This window comes from Wasmannia auropunctata, unplaced genomic scaffold (genome assembly GCF_000956235.1).
Source record: "Wasmannia auropunctata unplaced genomic scaffold, wasmannia.A_1.0 LD336116.1, whole genome shotgun sequence".
NCBI classification, from domain to species: Eukaryota; Metazoa; Arthropoda; class Insecta; order Hymenoptera; family Formicidae; genus Wasmannia; species Wasmannia auropunctata.
In genome coordinates, this window is record NW_012026774.1 from 1,187,603 (window position 1) to 1,211,819 (window position 24,217).

General features: G+C 38.2%; 4 protein-coding genes across 4 annotated transcripts in view; 2 read left to right on the forward strand and 2 right to left on the reverse strand.

Annotated features, from left to right (window-relative positions):
- The window catches only part of LOC105454843 (protein NRDE2 homolog), a 228,854-nt gene extending 210,902 nt beyond the window's left edge, over positions 1-17,952 (reverse strand). Inside the window, exons 1-3 of the mRNA XM_011697791.1 lie at positions 17,396-17,952; positions 16,818-16,883; positions 16,426-16,490 (exon numbers count right to left, since the gene is read on the reverse strand). The gene's annotated coding sequence lies outside the window, so the exon portion shown is untranslated. The remainder of the gene's footprint in view (positions 1-16,425; positions 16,491-16,817; positions 16,884-17,395) is intronic.
- On the forward strand, positions 12,225-13,525 carry LOC105454122. The gene is made up of 2 exons (XM_011696542.1): positions 12,225-12,712; positions 12,902-13,525. Exons 1-2 carry the CDS (start codon positions 12,538-12,540, stop codon positions 13,168-13,170), a joined length of 444 nt encoding a protein of 147 aa, XP_011694844.1. The 5' UTR covers positions 12,225-12,537; the 3' UTR covers positions 13,171-13,525.
- Positions 17,953-18,085: 133 nt separating the features above from the next.
- On the forward strand, positions 18,086-21,862 carry LOC105455258 (GTPase HRas). The gene is made up of 5 exons (XM_011698503.1): positions 18,086-18,332; positions 19,712-19,903; positions 20,103-20,246; positions 20,324-20,530; positions 20,723-21,862. Exons 2-5 carry the CDS (start codon positions 19,775-19,777, stop codon positions 20,807-20,809), a joined length of 567 nt encoding a protein of 188 aa, XP_011696805.1. The 5' UTR covers positions 18,086-18,332; positions 19,712-19,774; the 3' UTR covers positions 20,810-21,862.
- Positions 21,863-23,221: 1,359 nt separating this feature from the next.
- Positions 23,222-24,217, reverse strand: part of LOC105456097 (ras GTPase-activating protein 1) — a 54,205-nt gene continuing 53,209 nt past the window's right edge. Inside the window, exons 14-16 of the mRNA XM_011699934.1 lie at positions 23,962-24,103; positions 23,697-23,837; positions 23,222-23,624 (exon numbers count right to left, since the gene is read on the reverse strand). Of these exons, the coding sequence (XP_011698236.1) occupies positions 23,547-23,624; positions 23,697-23,837; positions 23,962-24,103 (361 nt within the window). The 3' untranslated portion in view covers positions 23,222-23,546. The remainder of the gene's footprint in view (positions 23,625-23,696; positions 23,838-23,961; positions 24,104-24,217) is intronic.

Sequence of the window (24,217 nt, forward strand, 5' to 3'; positions counted from 1 at the left end):
TGGATGTAAAGCGGGTTTACCGGATCAAACCGTGTAACTGGAAACTCTCCGTGCACCCGCGGTATTCATTATTTGTCCGACACACGGTATTCCATCGCGCATCATCCTCCGTGGAATAATCCCCGGAGCAGGCAACCGATATGGAATTTCGAAGGACTTACGGCACAACACGGCACAAATTGGATTTCGAGGAAAAACGAGAAACAGGCATCTCCGTCGGATTCGTCTACGCGCGGCCGAGCAATCTGCGACGAAACTCCGTCATATTGCCCCTGTTATCCTAAATCCTCATGCTTCATGTTTATCGCGAAATTAACGCGGGTCGCATTTAATCCGTTTACACCCCGATTTAGTTGGCACGCTCGTCGTAACTTCGCTACGTTACATTTCCTCGTTTCGCACCGTAGCTTTACACGCAGGCAGTCGTGCAGTGCACGCGAGGCAAATCCGAGAGATCGGTAAATCTTAAACTCACTCGGCCGATGACACCAATGTCACCTTTTCGGTTACAATCGGTGACATAACGCGACATCCGCTTTAGGTCTCCAAGTAATTGGAACACGACGGTCTTAAGACGAATGTTTCCGTCTCATCAACCACAACCGAGTGACCCACAAAAACTAATCGCACTTCCGTGGCGGCGGACGCGTGAAGGCGATCCGCCCTCGCAAGAAACTCTCACCGCGACAATACCCCGTCATCACCACCCCTACCATCGTAAAACGCGCTGTGGCTCCGATGTAAGCGTCTCTCGCGACATCGAGATAGATAAATAGAGAGCGAGAGGGAGACGGAAAGGGTTGAGGGTAGATGCTACTGCGGAGCGAGGAGAGATCGACAAAGCGAGAGAGAAAGAGAGAAATCGAGAGAGAGGTCACCAAACGCCCTACGGCGACGAGAGAGACGACCGTCGCAAACGTGCTCGTAACTAAGCGCACTATTTCGAGCAATCCCGTTAGTTAGTAGGAGCATCACGTCGGGGGATTTATCTTGGACTGTGGACTGTGGACGGCTTAAGTGGGCGAGGCTTCGCGTCCTGCCTCTACGTCCTCCTCTTACGTCCATGATCTTCTTCCTCGTCCCATCCCCCTCACGGCCCGGTCTTAATCACACGTACCGAGGCATTCACCGCGAAGAAGATGTGGTCGAAAGACGGGCTTTCGTTCGCAACGTTTGTATACGCTCGCGAACCGTATATGTGTGTTGTTGTGTATCCACAGTCATCGTCGTTCACCTTAACTCCCCGTTGTCTCCTCTCTCTCTCTCTCTCTCTCTCTCTCTCTCTCTCTCTCTCTCTCGCAGTACATATGTATTTGCCCACTGTATTTTCGAGGGCTGCCAACGTCATTTCAAGATTCACGTAGAGGATTCCGTCTTGTAAATCTGTTATTTTGGCGGATGTAAAAGGAGATTTCGACAAGACGATAACTCGCGGCTGGCACTCGCGGCTTTTTCGTCCTCACGATGGCGCGATCTCACAAACGGATATAGGCGCGACGTTCCCGGAGTTTTTCGATGTTGCGCCAAAGTGCCAGTGCGAGCAATTTTATTTCAATCGTTTGTTACGAATAATCGCGAGAAATGACGGTTATACTATTTGAAATGTTAATATCGTCGCTTGGTGCAAATTCTCGTAGAAATACGCACATAGTCATATTATGGAGAATATCTTGATGTAACTTCATAAATGGGTTGCAGAATGGGCGATGTAACTACGAATAAATCTGTCGCTTAACGCTATTCTCGCATGGTTTATGCAAAGAGTGGCTAAAGCTACGGCAACATTTCACGGGCTTACAGATGAACAAAGCGACTTGTTTCGCAACCCCGCGAGATATGCATATCGTCTGTATGTAAATTCCAAATAATCATTAGAAGTTATATACAACGCTTCTAAATATTATTACAATTCCTCAATAAAATAAAGTTGCTATCTTCGTCCGCATCCATATATTAGTATACTATTTTCTTTTTTTAAAACTGCGTAGAAAAAAAATGATGCACATTTCTAAAAAGTGTTCTCGTAGAAAAATCCATCTTTCCTACGCCATATATATACAATTGCAATACTAATAGAATTCTAGATTTCGCAGCAGGAGCTTAACGTGAGTGCGGAAAATCGACAGAGATAAGAACTGATCGCCGTTGTCGATCCGCGAAAATAAACCCGATGCTTGAAGTATATGCCCTCGTAATCGGTTCTTTTCCTACAGAGAGAGTGGATCGTGGTAAATTGCCGATACGATACCGGGAGGGTGAGGCAACGGTTGAACGGTCCGAGGCTCTGCTTGGAAATAAATCTGTCTCTCCCCGCGGGACTAAACCGGATTTATTTCCGTAGCTGTAACTTTAGCTGCGAACCGCGAGGTTCATATAGGTCAGGCTCGTAAGTCTCCATAGTTTGGACATCGTTTAAATCGTCGTGTCGCACAACTTCCGACACCAGTCAGTTACATCGCGCCGATAGAGCGACAATTATACGATCGGTTTATTCGTACTTTACATCAATTTAGCATGTCAGACCGTTTGTTTTATCAAAGAGAGAAAAATGAGCATTAAAACAGATGAATGCGATGTTCATCAGAACGGATGTTTTACAATATACCGTAAAAATTGACATGTTACGTTGACCTCGTAATATAGGAAGATTAATACCTCTGCATTTAATTTTATTTACTCGTGGATGTACAATCTTTGAATCACCCGGTTGTTACATTTTCTACGTGTGTGCAAGTGAAATAACGCACAGATCAAATTCCGTAAAACTACCGGCAAGTTTCGCGATCGAGCGATCAGCAAAAGTAAGCGCGGAAGCGCGGATAAAATGCGGAGGAAACCAGCGAAAGAGCGGAGAGAGTAGAGGAGAAAGACGATGAGCCGTGCGAGAGAGGGCGAAAGGAATGGAGATGCCGCAGTCGGGGAGGGCATTCGTCTTAGAGGGCAAGGATTATGTTTACGAGTGATCTCATGCAAGAATCCCATAAATTTTCTCAATCCTCCCCCGGTGGCGAAAGGGGTTGCCAACAAACGAGCGTACGAGGACGAGGGGGAAAACTGTGACGCGCTAGGAAATGTCGGCAATTTGGGTAATGCGCCGCAGTAATGAGTCCGCGGCCCGCAAGCATGACGAATAAATAAATGTAAGAGCCAACACCATGTCCGTCCGACGCGCTAATATTTCCTACCGTGGCCGAGCTGTGCATGCGGGTGACATATCGATACCGCATAACTCGCGGTTTAATTTACAATAATGTCACCCGCGGGAAGTAAATGGCCGATAATGTGTGGTTTGTCGAGACAGAATATCGTTAATTTCCCTAGTATACCGACTTGTATACTTTCGGAAAATCATTCCATTTCGGGTAATCCTCGAGCAGAGACTGATACTACTGATATTAATGCATGAGTAAATACATTTAATTACTAATCTAATCTTTTTTTTAATTATTTTTTCAACTTTTTCAAAAATATTACTGTAATGTATAATATAATAATTTTTGTATAATAGTTTTTTAAAGATATTAATTGAGAATTAAATTTTTTAAAACTGCTGACTTTATTAGTGACAAGCGAGCAAATTAAATAATGAAATAAGAGAATTATCGAAAAAATTCCATTTTTGCAATTTCCTTTTTTTAATAATGCTGCAGTGCTACGTCCAATATATTACGCTAACAATATTATCGTTTGACCAATCAATTCAATTGATCAAAATGAACGCAAAGAGCCGCACAAAAAGAAGAGCTAAATTAAAAGAATTGTATGCAAGCAATAGCTAACGTAATCAGATTGGCGTCAGTATTCGATTGAATTTAAGCTTCTGACGATAATTCGTCAGTCTCTTCTCGGATTGGATTGTTAGTCTACATCGGCGATATTAAATCTGTTAATTTCCCTGCAAAGTACGATCGTTTACACGTTTAATAGTATTAACACGTTTACTACTTTGCTATGAGTCGTGCAAATGAGAAAACTGGAGCGCGTTTACAACACACTAAAATCGCATTAATTAGATTGTGCAAACGCCATTGTACAAGTATAAAAGGAAGAAAGATTGGGTTGGGAAACCAAAAATAAAAGCAAAAGGAGAAAATCTTCCGTAAAGTAGCTATCTTGCATCGGCAAACGTACCGATTTAAATGTTTCATAGCAGACATGACAATAGGGGAGAAAAGATATTTCGGTCATGAACAATATTTCAAAGCATAATACAGAGTCAGTGCAGTACTAAGAAACGGGACGTCGAAATCTTGCCAGTTTATATATATATATATATATATACATATATGAAAGATTGGAGAAGGGACATGAGCGCGTTCGCGTAAATACAATAAAGTATTCTCCATAAATAATGTCCAACTGTCAGCACTTGCTGTATCCAATATTATTTCGTTCCCCGAGGATTTATCGCGCACAGAGCACAATGTGTTCTTACATGTGCAAAAGAATTTAATACTGTGGAATGCACCAAAGAAATATTACGTACAATAACGTTCTTCGTGTTACTTGGAGTGAAATTCTTCTTAACCGCGCGGGTTCTTTCATACATACCGCTGTACCTAATAGTTTAGCGCGTTTTTCGCGAAGAATACATTTGCGCGGCGCGCGCAATTTTTGCACGTCAAAGAAAATGAAATATCGCGCCCGCCATGTCATCGTTATAGCTTGAAATATCGCGCATCGTTACGTTTCGGCGAACGTTACAAATGTATTTTGCCGCGTATCTTTCGCGCGCAGATTAATTAAGACGTATGCCAGAGAGATAGAAAGATCAGAGTTCTCTTTAATTAAGACGACACGTTACGAAATTATATTTTTCTTTCCTCTTCTTTTCAAGACTGAATCTTTCACTTTATTGCCGAGTGTCTCGTTTCTCGTCGCTGAATTTTAAAGATATATTCAAGACAAATTTTAAAAATAGAAGAAACAGAACAGAATTATTTCAATACGCAGCCAGAGTGGAACCACTAATGAAGACGTCCTGTATCTTTTTATGACAAAAACGTTTTAATAATAATATTTAGAATCAGCGTTGCTCGCTAAAAAAAACGTATAACAATTTTTTTATTGCATGTAAACAAAAATATTCAAAACGTTTTTCTTTACAGAACGGGGGAAGCTATGCTTATTACAATTATTGCAACGGAATCTAAGGAGCGTAGCTTAGTGACGACGATATCGGCGACGATGGGATAACGCATATATTACCGTCACGTCAAGAGAAGCCCGCGGTGGCAGAATTTATTCGCGGATTATCTCGCTGCCTCCCGCACGGTCATCCCTCCTACACCTTCAAATCCTGCCGTTCTATCGCGAGAGCTGTCGCATCGGTACGTATATTAAAATTCACCGGACCACCAGGGAGGTGAACGATAAAAAAGATTCGAATTTAAAGGACGCCCGAATGTCAGGCCGCCGACCATGCATCCATTCAATTTGCCGTCGATTACAGGACCCTTCTCCCCCTTCCCCCCCACTCTTTCGCTCACTGCCTCTCTCTCCGATGATCCCGTATCCATCGTCCATATGATCGACGAGCATTAACCGCTTCCGTCACGTGAGCTCTTTGTGCAAAAATTTTGTACAAAAAAAAATTGAATCTCGTTATTCTTTCTCGGCCATGTGAACGGATGACCCACAAAGAAAAAAAAATTCTATTTCGCGAGTACTTTATTCGAACTGCCTGAAAGTCGTTTTGATTCTCTATCTCGTCTTAATAACGTATCATTTTCATTCTATTCGGAAATTATAAAATAATATGAAATAATAAAAATGTACTGTCATTATAATACGAATCTGACTGAAATCTTCTATTATCTCACAATTATTTCTAAAGGTTTAAATGTTCATTAATTCATTAATCAAAATATAATACTGAAACTTTATTAATCCTAGTTTTAATAATTGAAATTTAAGAATAAAAAAACGGAAACCTGACATATGTATAAGCAATATATAATGAGAAAAGTGAGATATATGAAGAACATATTCAAGATAACTCGATGCCTTCCTCGACACAGGAATGTCATATTTCTCGGAACTACTTACATACATACGTCGACATGCACGAAAGTAATAAGCATTCCTTCCCACAAGTGACAAGTTGCGCGCCAGCAAGTCAGCCCTTCGCTAATCTCCAAATAGACCGTCTCGTTGCTAATTATCGCATCAATTAGAAACGACGGCAGACTCGCGAATGAAGAAGCAGCCGATATATTTTAAGTACGCAATTTTCGTCATTAATTTGAGGAGACGTACGACCGTGTCGACAGCGAGATATAGAGCGAAAAGAGCGAGACCTGCTGGCGAAAGGGACCTGAGTACCCCACGGAAAGATTCGAAGCGGCTCGTTATCCATGTGTAGGAGGCTCAGACAAACAGCCTCGTTTGTCACGCGCGCTGACCCCCCAGCAATCCTACCCCTATTCGTTCCTTCCTTCTCTCGTTCACTTTCGGCTACTCAGAATTCTGACACTCACGAAGAATGTTCTCCCTCCCAGCCGAACAATGCACCTTGTGCGCAGCGAGCGGAAATAATTTCCTATGTAAAATAAATGTCTCTTTGTCCCAACCCCATTATTCGTCCTGCCGTTATTCGGGTTAATTATTAATGGTAAAAGCCAATCTCCGGGAAATTTTACCCACGCAGTACCGAAAAACTATATCGGAGATATAATATTTATTTTTCAATATTTTTTTACTGCGTGCTTAAAACTATAAAACTTGTATAGGGCAATTTTTTTAAATCTCCGATGGCTCTCGATGTGACCATGAGTGGTTACAGCTTCGAAGAGTCGTAAAACGCACGTTCAAATTATTTTCACTCTATTTTCCATTCTGTTCTAACCGGATTTTATAAAAATCGTAGGATTCGCGAACACTCTCCTTGCGCTAGAGAAACGCGCTCGACTAACCTCGTAAAACATCACGAACGAAATACTTGCACGTACCTCGAAAAACAGTCGATTCACGCTCCCTTTGTCACCTTGCCAGCTTTAATAAGGGAAAACGGAAAAAAGGGGGAGCGGTCCGAGATTAATTACGAGCGACCGACTTTTTACTTCCGTAATTGGCGCGGCCGCGCCCGCTGTTTTAACGGCGCCGCGTGCAAAATCACAAGTCTTCGAAATTAATTAAAGTAGAAGTAGACCGTTTGCGTGAGAACTGCAATTGATAATAAATAAAGTTTTACAATTCTCCTTCAGATTTTTTTAACCGAGAACGATAACGATATTAATGTAATTTTATTATTATTTGTATTGTATAAAAGTTTTAATTTTTAATTTTTAACTTTGGTATAGTTCTAAAAATACATCTTCTAATATAATTAAGAGCAAGTTATAATAGTCCAGCGAACGAGAAATTGTAAGAAATATGCTTAAAATCTGCATCATCTTTATTAAAGTGTAATACATTCTTTATATGTTCCGGTGTCACTGTTCTTTTATATTCCGTAATAATAGCGCGTAAACGTTAAATGTGGCGGCGGCCAAAGTGATCTCGGCGGCCACGAGTCTAGACATTTATTATTGATGAACCGCCACATGGAAAATGGATATTAATATAGTAAGCTAAATTTACGTAATAACTTTATTATGTTAATTGTATAAATCAGGGATCTATTGAATTGGATCATTATTATACGAATCGCGGAAGCGGAATATAAGAATCATCTGCGCAAGATAATTTGAGTTAATAACGAATGGAAATGTAGTTCGTTACGTCTTCATTATGGGCGATGAATAATTTTTAATCCAATAAGTAGCTGACTTAACTTCCATCGAATTGTCAATAAATTGTCCCATTCTCCCGCAATAAACAGCGTCGAACGGGAAACGATTCCTTCCTTCGTCATAATGAATAAGCCGTAACGAACAATTACGCGAAAGTAATTTCTTAAACTACGGGGAAAATTCCAATTAGACGGAAGTCCCGCAGTAGTAGCTCAATAAAGATATTGCATTAAGCACGATAATTGATTAGCACCGCCTTTGGGTCTCTAAACTTTGTATTCATTGAGCCCGAGAGCTACCCTCGCATTGATTAAAACGGGAGCCCAATTCACTGGCGACATCATAGATTCGTCGGCATATCAGTAATGCGAATACAAATTCGCAATAATTTTTGAAGCATGTACCAATGCGTAATTTAGTGAGCATACGCTATTAATCATACGTCGACCATACTGATATATGCAATACGAAATTGTATCAGTGCTTAATTATATTTAAAGCTATATAGAAATAGATTACGATTTTCTGACTTTTCAAATAAAACATGATATATTTTGAGCTTTTTTTCTCTTAACCTTTTCATACCGCATGTACGAACTATCCAATTTCATTTCACAAGTAATGCAAAAGCTCATACAATTACAGTTTCGAAACACTGTTTGTTCAGTTTCCGCTCTTTTTCTCTTTTTTCCCCCTCTTTTCTGTTTCACCGGATCGCATTTACATTGTAACTACTCCAACGTCGCGCGAAATCATGAGAGTACGGACTTGTGAACTATTTGCGGAAGTTATGATGCCCCAGATATACGGAAAACACGGGAGAAACATAACAAGCAGTAGTTTCGTCGACGCGGTGAAAAAAGGCCGCAGGACTGCAGTGGGACTACTGAACTTTCCAAAGTAAGCTTCTGTCTGCGTACTGCAGCGACGACAAATGTTACCTCGGGGCTACGCGAGTCTGAGACAAATATATTTTTCACGCATCCCTCTTTCCTATGCAAAGTGATGAACCTATTGCGTTGAGCGATAGCGCGTTTTCTAGACACCGCGATATCCGTCGCAACGGAATTTTATTTATTCGCGAAATAACATATCGGTGGATTTTCATGAAATCCGCCAATCAGTCTGGTTGAATAATAAGTCATCGAGAGATAAAACATCATTGCGCGATTTCCTTTCAGTCTGCTTTATTTTCAGAAATATCCTCGCCTACTGAAATATCTCTTGCAATCAATATTCGTTGGAAGAAGAACGAACAGTAACGTGCAGCAATCAAGTTCGGAATTACGCATCATTGATACTCTTTCCTTAGAGATATTTTATATTGCACATTTATGCAGTATTTTCGGAAACTGTCCATGCGCTGAGTGTATTTTTAGCAAAGAAAAGCGTAAGAAGAAAGTGAAGGCTCTTCTCCGTACTCCCAAGTTAAACATAGCATCATAAGATGTTCGGTGTTTATACAAAAGTTCCCGGGGACTTAATTCTGTGACGTTTTATTTCTCGAAATGGTCTCCACCGTGCATCGGATACTCGGCAAAAGATACGAAGTTCCACGGACAAAAGTAGAAAGGAAGTGCCTTCATCCGCACGTACAACGAAATAGAAACTGTCGCTGGAGGTATATTAGATTCCCTCGAAAATAAACGATCGTTGATACGAAAAGTATCGAGGAAAACGAGTATTACACAGTATCGTGATTGAAATTGTCGCGAGACGTCAAAACATAAATTGAAATTCGTATTTAAATATTACATATCGCGTTGTGTCGATATCGAAAGGTCCGGTAAATATTGCAAGGTTATTTATTCGATGCAGCACAAACGCCAAACGTTTGTACATCATATATCGCGCGGTAAGAACAGTCGATCATAATTTGTATCTCGCTAGTTTCGTTTCGACCCACTTTAGAAGAATAAATTTTTCACACCTGAATTGACTCGCGGCGCGCTTGTCATTCGCGATTAACGGCTACATTTGTAACGGGGCACATTGAAAATGCAATTTTATCGCAAACCAGAGACGATAATCTGTTTTATGTTTGTGTTAATTCGCACAGAAAGCTCGGTTAGATACTATAAATCGATAAACATAATGTACTATAGCTGTACCCCATGTTTTTCATATTTTCGATCAAACACATTATTTCGAAATTGTACCTTTGTAATGCAATTGGTATAACGTTCGTTAATAAATCATGTGTGTAATGTTTGATCGACATAAGTTAAACGAAGCATTAAGCCGGCAACACGGCTTGACGGTACGAGCAATTATTAATGTCCCATAATTATTAGCACGCGATTATTCAAGAGAGTAAATCGGCGTGTTTCCCGGATTTGCAACACCGTCATGTTCAACGTTACTCTCATAAATGCAACTTTCGATTACTCGCTTCGCAGACGCGATTTTAGTGTACGACACTATTATTCATTTATTTTTTAACAGACGCTGAGAGTATACAAACATCAATAAAGCCAACAATCGTCAAGTCAATGATTTTGAAACCATCATACATTCGATATATGCATGTACATTAACCATCGGACTATCATGTATTTAGCCTGCAGCATTAGTTCGTAAACGCCTGACTAAACTACATATCAGTCACGTGACGCTAACTAGTTTCCCATAATTCAAAATACAGATCTAGATTCAATATTACAGACATTAGAGATAAAAATAACACGGCATTTTGATAACATTCTTTCTTACAAAAGTATGACTATAGATAAAATAAAGAATCGTAAAGTACGCATGGAATTTACAAAGCAATTAAAAATAAATATCGCAACTAACTTAAAGGCATACCATCGCAAGCCTCTATCGGAGGAATTAAACAATATTTCTCGTAGCTCGCTATACGAACTGCGTCAATGCGCGAATTCGCGAGGAGCACGGTATTTACGTCGAGCCGGTACTTAATGGCGAGAAGAAGTTCGGAAGTTAAAGGCTAAACTTGCTGCTGCATTCCGAGACCTGTGCGCGAGAGACTTCCCGCCGGATTACCGATTAAAAGTTTAACAGCCCGAACTTTTCAGCGACTTTACACAAAGCGACATGCCGAAGTCGACTCGGGGCACTATTCGCGCCGCGTTCTAAAGGGGGATGTTTCAAAAGCTGATTATGCATCGGTAACAATCGTCGATTCGTTTCAAAGGAATCCCGAGTTATTGGGTCGCGCGCACGTGGCTCGCTGGTTGGCCGTTAAAAAAAATTTCCTCGCCTTTCCTCCTGTCGAAAGTATTAACCGGACGAAGTACTTCATGAAAGTAAAACACGCGCGGCCTCGCGCGCGTTATGAAAGCCGCATAATATTAGCATACCCCTTCGGCCGCATGAAGCATATCTCCATGATAGAGCACGTCGAATATCGCGCGACCGAGAATGAACGGAGAGATTGATGGAATTTTTGAGTTCGTCCAAATATTCGTTCCCCCCCCCCCCTTCTCCCATTCTTTCTGTCTATCGCGTAAACCGACGTGACACCATCCCTCCACACATACGTGTATGTATACCGCTTATAGTACATGTGTAGTACCGTACGCGCGTGTTATTGCATGAAAAATATTTTATTTCGCCAGATGTACATACATATATACAAATATTCATTTATTAGATTTCTTTTATTTTATTTTTTTTTTTAAGAAATGTTTTCAGAAAACCAATCATCGTCGCGTAGGAAGCAACCGAGAGAGAAAAGAGAGTAAGTCATCGGAGAAAAACTGAAATATTATCTTTTAAAAGCGCAGACATTAAGAGCGTTATGAAGTTACGTAACAAAGGAGAAGTTTAGGTGCCAAGAATATTAAGTTCTCCTAGCAACGCGCGCGCTCGAAAAGAAAAAAAGAACGGAGTGAAAGAGGGAAGGAAAAAGAAAATGAAAGTGTCGGGGGATATAGCGAGGAGGGAAAAATTAAAGCGTAGTTGAGGCGGCAGAGAAGAAACGGCGCGTGATATATATTTCGCTGTTGAAGATACATCTGTGGGCGAGCTAAACTGAGACAATATTTGCATATCTATTTGTGAAGTACGACGATTCCACGCACTCCGCGGAATGATGCGGGCTCTTTCTGCCGCAATACCGGCAAACGTCAGCGAACGAAACAATGAAAGCTCTCGAAACGGACGAGGAAAGGTGGAGCTTTCTCGCCGCGCCGCGCCGGCAATGTCTTGTGTCCAGAAGAAATTTCCGAGTGAAAACAGGCGAAGCTATTCCCGGCGACCAACCGCGCCCGCTACTTCTTCCACTCTCGCATCTCTCCGTTTTCTACGGGGAAACGGAGTCGTCCCCGTTACAGTCCTTCCTCATCTGCATTTCGCTTTTATATACTTTCTTTCTCCTTATTTCTACGCTGTCTTTATGTAGCGAAGCGAGGCAGAAGGAAGAAAAGCACTCCACTCGCGTAGATATTTCTCTTTATGTACACTTGACATATAAAAATTTCAACTCCGAGAATAATTCGTGCCGTTTGTTAAACACAGCTTCAGACAGTAGCGTTACTATTGTGTTTTCGAGCGTGATAACCAACTTAGAGGGCAGTGAGGCCGGATTGTAAAATGATACGCTAGAAACCACGAGAATCTGATTTAAGTTCTAGTTGAAAGATCAAGCTAACATGCGTATAAATGTATAGCATAAAGACACAAAGTGATCAAGATGATATTGCAACATATTAAAAAAAAATTTGTCTCGAAATGCCTGAATTATTTTGAATAACCTTAAACGACAAAATTCTAAGACGAGTAATTTATATTTGTAAAGATAAAACTACAAAATTTTCAATTATATTACTGAAGAAAAATCATGAATCGTCGCGCTTTGTGTCCAATTAATGCGCAGTCACCGTACGATGAAGTATCGCATGAGATTGACAATAACATTTTAACCATTAAATTACCTAAAGATAAACATCGCGTTCAAACCGTGGATGAACAACCTGCCGAATCTATCATTCATGCTAATTGTCTGGATAAATATGGTAAAATATTATTACAATATAAATAGCAAAATTAATACAAAAATATAAAAGTAAAATCCATTATATTATTTAAGAATATTATTTCTATTATAATACGTACTATATTATTAATTGTAATAGAAATATTAACAAGATTACTTATAAAACTAGAATATATGTTGTGTATTAAATATATGTCTTCCTTGCAAGGTAAGAAATGCAAAAGAGGCTGTCCAAAAATCAACGTAGTACACAATCAGGCACTTACACCGAAAAAACCGGAGGAAGAAATATTACTACTAAAGACAACAAGACAAATTACTCTCACCGATGATATGAAGCACAGTCTTGAAGTGGAATTTAAGTCACCGCGAAATTATATCCCGTTACCGGAATCAGGACCTACTCCGCCTATAATTATTCCGAAAGAACCTGTTATCGTGAAGAAACTTGAGGAAAAAGGCAAAAAAAGGAAGTAAAACAATAAAGATAAACATCTAGCAAGACTTTTAAACACTATCTGTGAGAAATATTTTACTTGTGTAAGTAAAGTCTGGAAAGAAATCCTAATTTGCAAGATACAACAAGACCAATGATAGACACTTGGAAAAGTAATTTGTAAATGTAATAAAAAATTCATTTTAACTACACCTATTTAGAATTCTTTAAATATAAGTATGACAAACCATCAAATATATGGATCAATTTATTCTCTCGAAACTCATCATTGTTGAATAATTCTCCGATAAAATGATAAACCTCTGTAAACCTTTGTAAAAAAATGAAAAAATAGTGTAACAGCGCACATACAAGAATAAAGTACATTAAAGGAAATTGCTGTATTAATTTTTATCTTAAAATGTTTTTAGATTCATTTTCTCTTTTTAGTGATAGAGGTGCTAGGTTTACAGAAATAAATGATAATCATAGATCAATTTCTTGGCACACCCATCCTTCCGCCATTATTGCAATATAGATCGAACGATTTTGACGTTAGATACGAGCATCTTACAGATTTACGAGTTGCGAAACTGAAGTGTTCGCCACTTTGTCGAAAACACGGAGGCGTGCGCGGGGTCGAATAACGGAGCGATAAATCACCGGTGGTATTATATTCTTGCCCGTCTTGGGAAACAATAGATCATAACGCGTATATACGGATACGTTGGTATTAAACCGTTTTTGGGCCCATTGTCGCCTACCGTCGCCGTGACGCCAGTGACCTTTTTAAGCCGCGCTTTAAGTTTCACCTCCCTCGCGCCGATAAATCACCACGATTTTACCTGCTGGTAAGAGAAACGCGAACGCGGAGCGCGCTCAAAGGGAATCGGCTCTCCGATAAAGAGTTTGAAAAAGGAAGGATCTCCGCAAATATTCCATTAGGACGCGTTCGCTAAGAGCCGGTGTAAAGTATCACTCGAAGCTCTCGTATTGCCTCCAACGAGGGAAACCAGGAAGCTAAGGAGTGTGTGGTAACGGAAAGAAATGCGAGATCAACGGAGAAATGAGAGGAAATCGATACGGATAAGGTGACAAAAAGACCTATTTTTGAGGAAACGTAAAATATTCATTGTTGAACGGGAGTGCAAAAACGATCTTCACTTCGATCTTCAATAACATTTTAAAGCTTTTGAGCTTTTATCGACACTCTTCCTTCGCCTTGCTCTTTTTCCTAACGAATATATAATTATGCCGTACTTGAATAAGATTCCAATTGAAAAAGCTTCTGTATCTAACGTATATCTCCTGTTTCAGATTTTTTTCTCAACTGGAAAAAAATGAAAAAGTGAGAGGTTAGATACCGCTTCGTTTACTTTGATTACATCGTGTCTGCAATCCCCTAGATTCCTGCGAGCTTTGAGTTTCCCGTCCTCATGAATCAGATGTACTTACGAATGCCATGATTTGCGGCGCATGATTTGTGAGAGAGAAAAAAAATGAAGGGGGAACGACAAGAGGTAACGCGACGTGAGCTGATAAAAGATCGCGCGCGTGACGTTTTTTGCGCGGCGATCTTTTATCGGCTCACGTCGTGCGACGTAACGAGTGACGAATCGTTGTCGGGAAAAGGTGCTGTAGTTACATTCAAAAATTGGAGGGATTACTGCTGCTACCGCCGTCTCAGTAGCGAGGGTAGCGGCACGAAAGGTAGATACATCCGCAATCGAGAGGAGGGCGGGATGATGAAACGCGTCATTTGTCTCCGCGGACCCAAAATACTCACGGTACTCAACACGAAGAACATCGGGTGCGGTTGCGAAGCCGTAAAAGCCTGGCAACGACAAATGCATCCGCTTGTTGCAAAGGCACGCGAGTGCACGCGCAAGTGTCGGCCCGTGCACTGGATGGCTGTAATTGGGCGCTGGTTACAGAATTCATTGCCGCGTTTAGGGCCTTAAACGGCCGTGAGATAAATCACGATTAAACGCGACCATCAATCTAAACTCCAACATGTAACGCCATGTAAAACAGAATGCGGTACTGCGGTCAATGCAAAAGAAAGGGAGTAGACATACGTGAAATCGATATTTTAACGTAAATTTTAACGTAAACTATATATATATTTTTAACGTATACTATAAAAAATAAAAACTCATTAAAAAAACAATTTTCTTTGAAAGATTAAACACTGTCATGTATGGAAATATTTGTCGTATAAGCGTGCGTTGTATCTGCGTTAATATTCGTGCGTAGTATCCGTAATCTGGGCAACCAGGGGCAGAAATTTCGTTGCCACATTTAAGACCAGCCTAACCATAACACAGACCAGCCTGAGTATCGAATCCGACGTTGAGCAAAGCTGGTGGAACCGCAATTTACATGCGCAACGTACTGCCCTTAACACAGCATAGGTATAGCCGAGCTAATGGAGGACCTTACTACAGACAGAATTGATGGTCGCGATAACAAAGGCCTAAATTTATTTCCGAACGGAAAAATATATCAGAATTAATTCAAGGACATTCATGCATATTTCTCTTTTAAGTAAATCTTGCTACGAGCTGTAATTCGCAGGATTTTTACGCACATCAGATTGATAATAACTGACGTTTTTCTCTGACGGGTGACGTAAACATCCCGTTTTTTTTTTGGAAATCTGATAGTAATGCCAATGCGAAATCGGCACGCAAACTTATCCACGCGATTCACTGATCATACACGCTCGAGTAACAAATGCGGATTCGCGCACGTATATCTGCCACGTGATAGAAATGCGCTGTATAATTCCGCGTTTGTACATTAGAGATAAATATAATGCGAGATTAATTGAATTAATGCTAGAATCGTTTCTTCGCTGATTTTGCATTTTGTCAACAATATCTATTTAATTATAGCTCTTCGCCCGTGTGTAGCCTGTCCAAATAAAAGGTTTCCGATGGAAAGCGATTTAAAAAGAATAATAGAAGATGTAAATGATGATGAACATGATCAAATCATTTCAAAGATTACAGATATAATTTCGAGACTTAAAGAGATGTGATTTATTTGATAAAGAAATAAAAAATAATAATTTGGCTTTATTAAATATCATGGATATGCTTTCAAAAATAAAAATACCGGAGAATAAAGTCGAAATTAAAGAAAATAATCTGGCTTCACCAAAAACTAAAGAGCTGAAAACAACAAAAAACCCATATTCCAAAATATGGGTTTTTTGTTGTTATATAATTATATTAAAATATGGGTAATACAACAAATGCAAATGTGATCAAGAAATTTTTGATACAACTTACGTCTTTTACATCGTTGCAAATCGTGCTTTGTCCTCACTCGTGCATAAGACATCAGAGATTTCGCCCTAAAAAAAAAGAAGCAGATGTATTTAGAAAAGCCAAAGGAAATGATGGGATACGGGTGATAACGGCTCTACCGTGCAAGAAATGTGAAATCCTGATTAACATACAAGTGAAATAAGGAGCCCAAATATTGTAAAAAAAAATTTATTACCCGGAATTAAAGAAACTGAATCAGGAAATTTAATTGAAATTAAAAGAGCAAATAAAATTTATTTAGTTTTTATATGTAAAAATAATATTAATGAAATGACAACAGAAATTTTACAAAAATTGTTAATTAAATTACGCGATGATGTAAATGTGATCAGGGGATTTTCGATACAACTTACGTCTTCACATCGTTGCAAATCGTGCTTTGTCCTCACTCGAGTATAAGACAACAGAGATTTCGCCACCTAAAAAAAAAGAAACAGATGTATTTAGAAAAGCCAAAGGAAATGATGGGATACGGGTGATAACTATCGGCTCTACCGTGCAAGGAACGTGAAATTCTGATTAACATACAAGTGAAATATTGATAACATGACAAGAAGACTAATACCTCTAAGTTAATTAAATGTAAAAAAAATCTTAATATTTATTTGTATCCCTCAAATTTAATTTCACTTTCGATTGCTCTTAATAAAAAAAAAAGTTTAATTTCTCAACTATAAAAAATAAACTGATAAAACCCGAAAAAACCCATTGGGCTGGGCTTTTTTTAAAAAACCTGGGTTTTTTCAAACCCTGTGTATATCTCATATTGTAGAGAGAGAGAGAGAGAGAGAGAGAGAGAGAGAGAGAGAGCGCGCGCGCGCGCACGAAGCTTTCATATCATATTCTGATTAACTATCCGGCGGTGCAGCTACCCTAATTATCGCAAATAAGCGAATAATTAACCATGTAACCAACAAATGAATTTACTCACCATCCGCAGCCAAAGCGTGCGCCGTAATAATCGCCTACTGCTTCATTATGGCTGCCACAAACACCCATATTCGCGATACGAATGGAAAACTTTAATCGCTCGCCAATTAACATTCGCGACACTTTGTGCGATACTCTCGCGACGCGTGCTGACCGCAGCACGCGCTATACGACGCAAAAAAAAAACACTCACGCACTCCGCGGACCGAACGGCTGAGAATAAAGCCAATATAACGATTACGCGACGTTATTCGCAATGCCGTGGTGCAAACTACTCCGGCTCTCGCAAACCGTAATCGAAGAACGCGATCGTCAATCGGTATCGCATTGAATTTCGTAAACTAAAACGCGGCGGGTTATTTAACATTAAATGTGAATAAAGACAAAATGATCGATGCGTCAGGTGCAACATACGTGAAACGGAATGCAGCCGAGATCGATTATATTCAAAATCGTACGTAATCAAGATAAACACGACGTTCCCCTCCACGGCCGCGGACCGACACCACTCGCGATTCGCGAACGGAAGTCACGTGGCACTGGCGCCATCTCTTTACGTGGCCGTCCTGGCCGCGAGGGAAAATCACGGCACTCGCGCCATCTCTGGTCGCGATCCGTCACCCGCTCGCCCGACGTCGCGCGCGACGATGGTCAACACCCTTCGGCGACGACACTTCCGTGAGTTCCGCGCTGTCGCGGTGCCCGGCCGTCGTGCGGTACTTATTGTCCGTCGTCGTCGTCGTTGTGATCGGGAGAGCGAAAGGGACATTGGCAGCACTGACGATGCTCCTTTCCAGATGGTATCTCCGGTGACTAATACGCGACTCGACTGTACATACGTGCATACTCCACTAGCGTGCATCACCACGGTGAGGAGGAGCGTTTTAAACAGGCCGTATCTCGTGCAGCGCGTGAAATGAGCATTCCCTGAGTCCGCGGTAAGTGACGAGGTGCACGATAACGCGTAATCCCTTCTTTCTCATTCTCTCATTCTCCACCTTTCCCTGCGCATCTCTCGTCTCTCGCGATTGTTTACCGCGAGAGGCGACGCCGATCACCGATCTCTCCAGCTCTCTTACACGGCTCGAGAGGATGTCCTCTCGTCGTTGAGTAAACACCCTCTCGGCCGACGATCTTGTCCGGAGCCGCCGCGCGACCGCGCTCCGTGCCTCCGCAATCGATCTCCGTGTGTCCGTCCGCACACACGTTTCTTGCACACGGCCACGCGATTGTTAACGAGCGGCCTGCCGCTTATTTATATCGCTCCCTTTTTTTTTTCTTGCTCTGTCGCCCGAAATCCAGGACACGCAACTCTCCCACTGGAGAATGATTTACGAGTAAGGTGAACGTCACCGGGCGCGCGCGCGCCTAGCTCCGTTAAGCACATGTAGTAATTGCGAATGACTAATACCCAGCGATTATATGATTGCGTTGGGCAGGAGACGGCACTAGGCTGTCGCTTAATAAAGCTAAACAGCTTGAAGATTATTACCGCTGAATGCTCTTCTCTCATTAAGCCACCGTTGACTTGTACGTTTCACAATGCGTTTCCCCTGTTAAACGCGTCTTTAATATGCTGTAAAAACTGTCATATTCTCTGGACGAAAATATCGCAGTCGAATAAAAAGGTAGAAGTTCATTAAGAAATCACACAATGGCTGTAAAGCTGTTTTTTTTCGCACGAGGGGCAATTGTTAGTTAGAGCTTACATTATTTATTGTATTTGAAAAGATGAGAATTTAGAATTTTAGAGATAAGTCGAGTTAAACTTAATCCATAAACATTATTTTAAAGTTTTTTCCTTAAGCCACAAGTATTGTTTTAAAATTTTTTCCTTATTTGATGATTGATAAAGATAAAAGGACTTTGAGTAATTTTTATTGATTATATTTATTTTTTTGTTTTTTGTACAATCATTTTTTATCTTTCAACTAAATTTCATATTCTCTATTATTGCAATATGCAGATAAGGTTATTCTCTATAATTTCAAAGCATTTAAAATTTGTCACTTATGAGATAACCTGATAAATTGATCTGTTTTAATCTGTATGAAGAGTGCAATCTCTTTTTAATAACAAATCAATAAAATTAGTTATACGCAGCATTTCTTTATTTTAATTTAAAGTATACATTTTGATAGATACAAACATATTCTTAATTTACACTTTATCTTATCGGTTTGATAAGGTTTCTGTGAAAAATTAATTTTTTTGATAAGACTCCTTATTGATATATTTCTTAAAATCTTAGTAAGGAGATTACATTGGTATAAAAAAATAAATAATATAATTATATCATTGTATTTATTATTGGCAGACAATCCAAGAAATAATCAGAGAGAAGTAATACAAGCTACAACTTGTGTTGAGAAACTGCATCATGACAGAATACAAGCTTGTGGTAGTTGGAGCTGGAGGTGTTGGAAAATCAGCGCTCACCATCCAGCTGATACAGAATCATTTTGTCGACGAATATGACCCTACCATCGAAGACTCATATCGAAAACAAGTAAGCATACATCAGCTTAATTTTTTCTATGATTTCATAATAGTTTCCATTAATTCCTTATTTCACATTGAATTATTGTTAAATTTAATCAATAATAAATATATCTTAACAATGCAGAAATCTAGAAGATTTAAAATTGTAAATTCGTACGTCTTTTCTTATCTTGTTAAATACATATCATTATGTTGTTATTAAACAGGTGGTGATCGATGGCGAGACGTGCCTTCTAGATATATTAGACACAGCTGGACAAGAGGAATATAGTGCAATGAGAGATCAGTATATGAGAACAGGAGAAGGATTCTTGTTAGTGTTTGCTGTGAACTCGGCTAAAAGTTTCGAGGTGAGCATATTGGGTGGACAACTTGTTTAATTTAAAACGAATGTGAAATCGATTGCATTACACGTTCAACGTTACAGGACATTGGAACGTATAGGGAACAAATAAAACGAGTGAAAGATGCGGAAGAAGTACCAATGGTGTTAGTAGGAAATAAGTGTGATCTTCAGCAGTCTTGGGCGGTAAACATGGGTCAGGCGAGAGAGGTCGCGCGACAGTATGGTGTGCCATTTGTAGAAACTTCCGCGAAAACGAGAATGGGCGTAGACGATGCATTTTATACCTTGGTGAGCAAACACTTTCTTTTCCTTCTCCGTATCTTTAAAGTGTCATAAATTTCAACTAGCGTCATAACACTCGTAATATATTTGTATATGTCGAAAATTTTTCTGCATAATATCAAGTTTTCATAACTACGTTTTTGAAATACATAGTTTCGCGAAGAAGTTCAAGTGACAAAGTTGCGTTGCGCATTTCAGGTCAGAGAAATACGGAAAGATAAAGAACGTACAGGTAAACCATCTGGCAGTAGCGGGCATAAGAAGCGTCGATGCTGTCTTTTATAAGTCTTTGGATAACACCAATATACTTTTACTCGACTACTACGACTACTACAACGCAGAAATAGAATATAAAAAGCCTTACATTATGTTCACGGTGCACAAACATTTACAGCTTATTCTATAGACTATTGTAATGAATTGCAAGCACAATTTTTTCTATACATTGAGAAAGAAGAACAAATTACCTAATAGTACGTTTTTACTAATGGGCTTACGTTGCATATAAGATGTTTACTTGGCAGCTTACTTGCCATATAATTCTTACTTGAAGCGTCTTAACCCTTGATTGAAAGAATGATATTCATTTTTTTTTTAATTACATATATCTAACGTTGGCATAAATAGACATTGAATTTTGTATATATGCTTATATATGATTGCAAAATTACAATTAGTTTGCAAATATTACACCAAATTTGACGCTAATATTTGTATTAACAAATGTTGGATTCTGTCGTCTGTAATGCAGAAAATTTATTATAAAACGAATAGATCGTGATGACAAAGCATGAACATGTGGCATGAAATGTGACATGTATATATTACAAGTAGGTTATTTAAATAATATTTAGTTGATATATGCCATTAATCACGTGTTGCACTAATGAATTTTAATCAAACAGCAATATTAGTAAAATAAAATTATTCGAGTGAACGAATTGTTTTGTAACTTGTGAATTAAGTTTTGTATTATTGCCATTTTGTAGATCAAATACTTGCCAAGCAATTAAAATTATTATTCTAAAGAAGAAAAAAGTTCTGAATCACGAAACGTATCACAAACTTAATTCATTATGTGCTGTGATTAGATATTCTTAAATATATCAAGTTAGTTAAGTGTACTGTGATTAAGTCTGCAATTTTTAAATAAGACTTTATTTGATAGTTATATATATAGGGGAAGACGTGGAGGAGGGAGAGTACACGACATAACTAAACTGTATTCTCTATCTACGTAATTCATTTTTTTGGTACAATTTGGAGGTAGACGTAAATCAAATAAATATTGTATACCATACCAAAATAAAGTTGCATGCCGACTAAATTTAAACAGGAGAACATCGCTTTCCTGTACTTGACTTTTCGTGCTACTAACATATTATTAACCAAAGGCTTAATATTTAACTATACATTTATTATGTATGAAATAGTGAATTTATTATAAGAAAGCTATATTTCTGCTAATATATGTTTATAAATTTATCTTTCTCTACAGTTTATATAAGAATTTATGAGGTATACTTAAAGCTACTGTTTCTTCTCTCCTAAACTTTAAGAAGAAGCATGATTTATACGCTGTTATTAAAAATTAAGACAGCAACAATCTTATGTTTCTGTACTAATAATTGCTAATTCATAATATAGAATCCAAAATAATAAAATAAATATGTATATATATATGTGTATCCCCTGTGTGCCTTGTCGACTCAGTTATATATACACACACATATATTTATTCTATTATGCTTTTATATATTAAATATATACATATATATAATAAATCATGATTTATTACAATATACTCATAGTTCAGTAAAATTATTATAAATGACGAGAATAGCACAATGCTCAAGTTAATTGAGTATTTTTTTCTGACAATAAAATAATTTCGATACAATGAATTTATTCTTCAATCAACGTACAACGTAAATATTGACGGTTAGATTCTATATGTTCAAGGAGCAATCAAGGGTTAAATCCTTCATTAAACAATGCAAACGATATAACTTCCATATTCTGCGCGTACATGTAGTATTTTCTAACATTAATGTTTTCAGCTAAAATGAAAATATGTGTGTGTGTGTGTATATATATATATATATATACACAGGATAGATATCATTATTTTACATAATTCAATTTCATAATAAAACTTTATATAAATACCTGTTTGTTATACGCATTCTTGTCGAATGTTTGCCTATGAAATCGTTATATAGCTCATCCATATTATTTACTTTTCTAATAACTAATTAGAATTTTCATATTAGTTTATAATTTCTTTTAATACTAATTCATTATTGATACTTTTTAGATAGAAATAAATCATTCATAAATATCATTCAAAATATTCATGTTCCAACTATTACAATCGAAAAAGATCAAGTTTTACGTAAAATTCAATTATATGTCAATTTTGCCTGTTGAAATTCTTCAAATGTATTAAGGTACATATATAAACTTATATTTAATATATTTCATCTTATCCAATATACGATATCAAAATGTTCACGACAAAGTTATATCTGTTTTTGAAATATACCTAATATAAATGATATACAGCTTATTTTATTGACCTTAATTGCATATCATATCCGACTGTAAACAGCGTATTTTATTTAGAAATTTAATTAAGTAATAACGCTCCAATATTTTCGGGGCAATGGGCTTCGAATTACTAAAAACATTGAAATATTTCGATTGAAGTTGCATTTATTTTCGAGCACCTAAGTAAATATAAAATTGTTATACGTCTAGTTATAATTCTGTATGTATCTATATCACTGTCATGTTACTGTCGCTATAATATTTTTATTTATATATATATATAAACTAACTTCTAATTACATATGAAATAGTAAATGTAGGCTTGAGTGTATACAGTAATATATATGGCACGTCAGTCTGTACGTTTAATTACTTAATCGTAATTATTAAATACTACTATACGTTATCCGTCACTGAATTTTATGAATCATTTTATTGTGTTTGGCATTGTTCATGGCTGATGGCTCTAGCACTACCGTATCATTTCCATATACTTCTGCTTATGTTTGCTTAACATTTCAGTCACTGTTACCAGCTGTTTAATTGTCGGCTGTAAGCAATAAATGTAATATTTTTAACCATAAGCAGCCTGCATCTTCATAACTATAAATTAGAAACGTACCTGTGTCTTCGACAGAACTTGAAGTTCCTTCAAATGTGACACACAGATATGATGCAACGTCGCCAAATCTCTTGCAGTATCAGATACACTTTTATTTCTTGGATCTGTAGATTCTGATGGTTCTGGTTTCTCAGCAACATTCTGCGTATTAAATAGCACAAGTTAAATACAATCTTTGTCTTTTATCATAATCCATTTCGAAATTTATATGAAAAATCGTGCAGGAATAAATGTGGTATATATATAGAATACAAAATAAACTTACAGACAGTTGGTCAAGGAATACTACCATTCGTTCTTTATTTTTGAGTATGAATGGATTTACGACTTCCATGTACGGTTCTTTTCCACCAAATTCGACTAAATTAGCCAGATTTTGTAGACATTTTGCCACCATAACTAACGATCTATGAATAAATAAAGAATTAATATAGCAGAATGAATCTCGAAGGTATTCAAAATGATTCGGTAATTGTTATTTCAATTCACGTACTAATTTTTTTTAAACTAAAATCAATTAA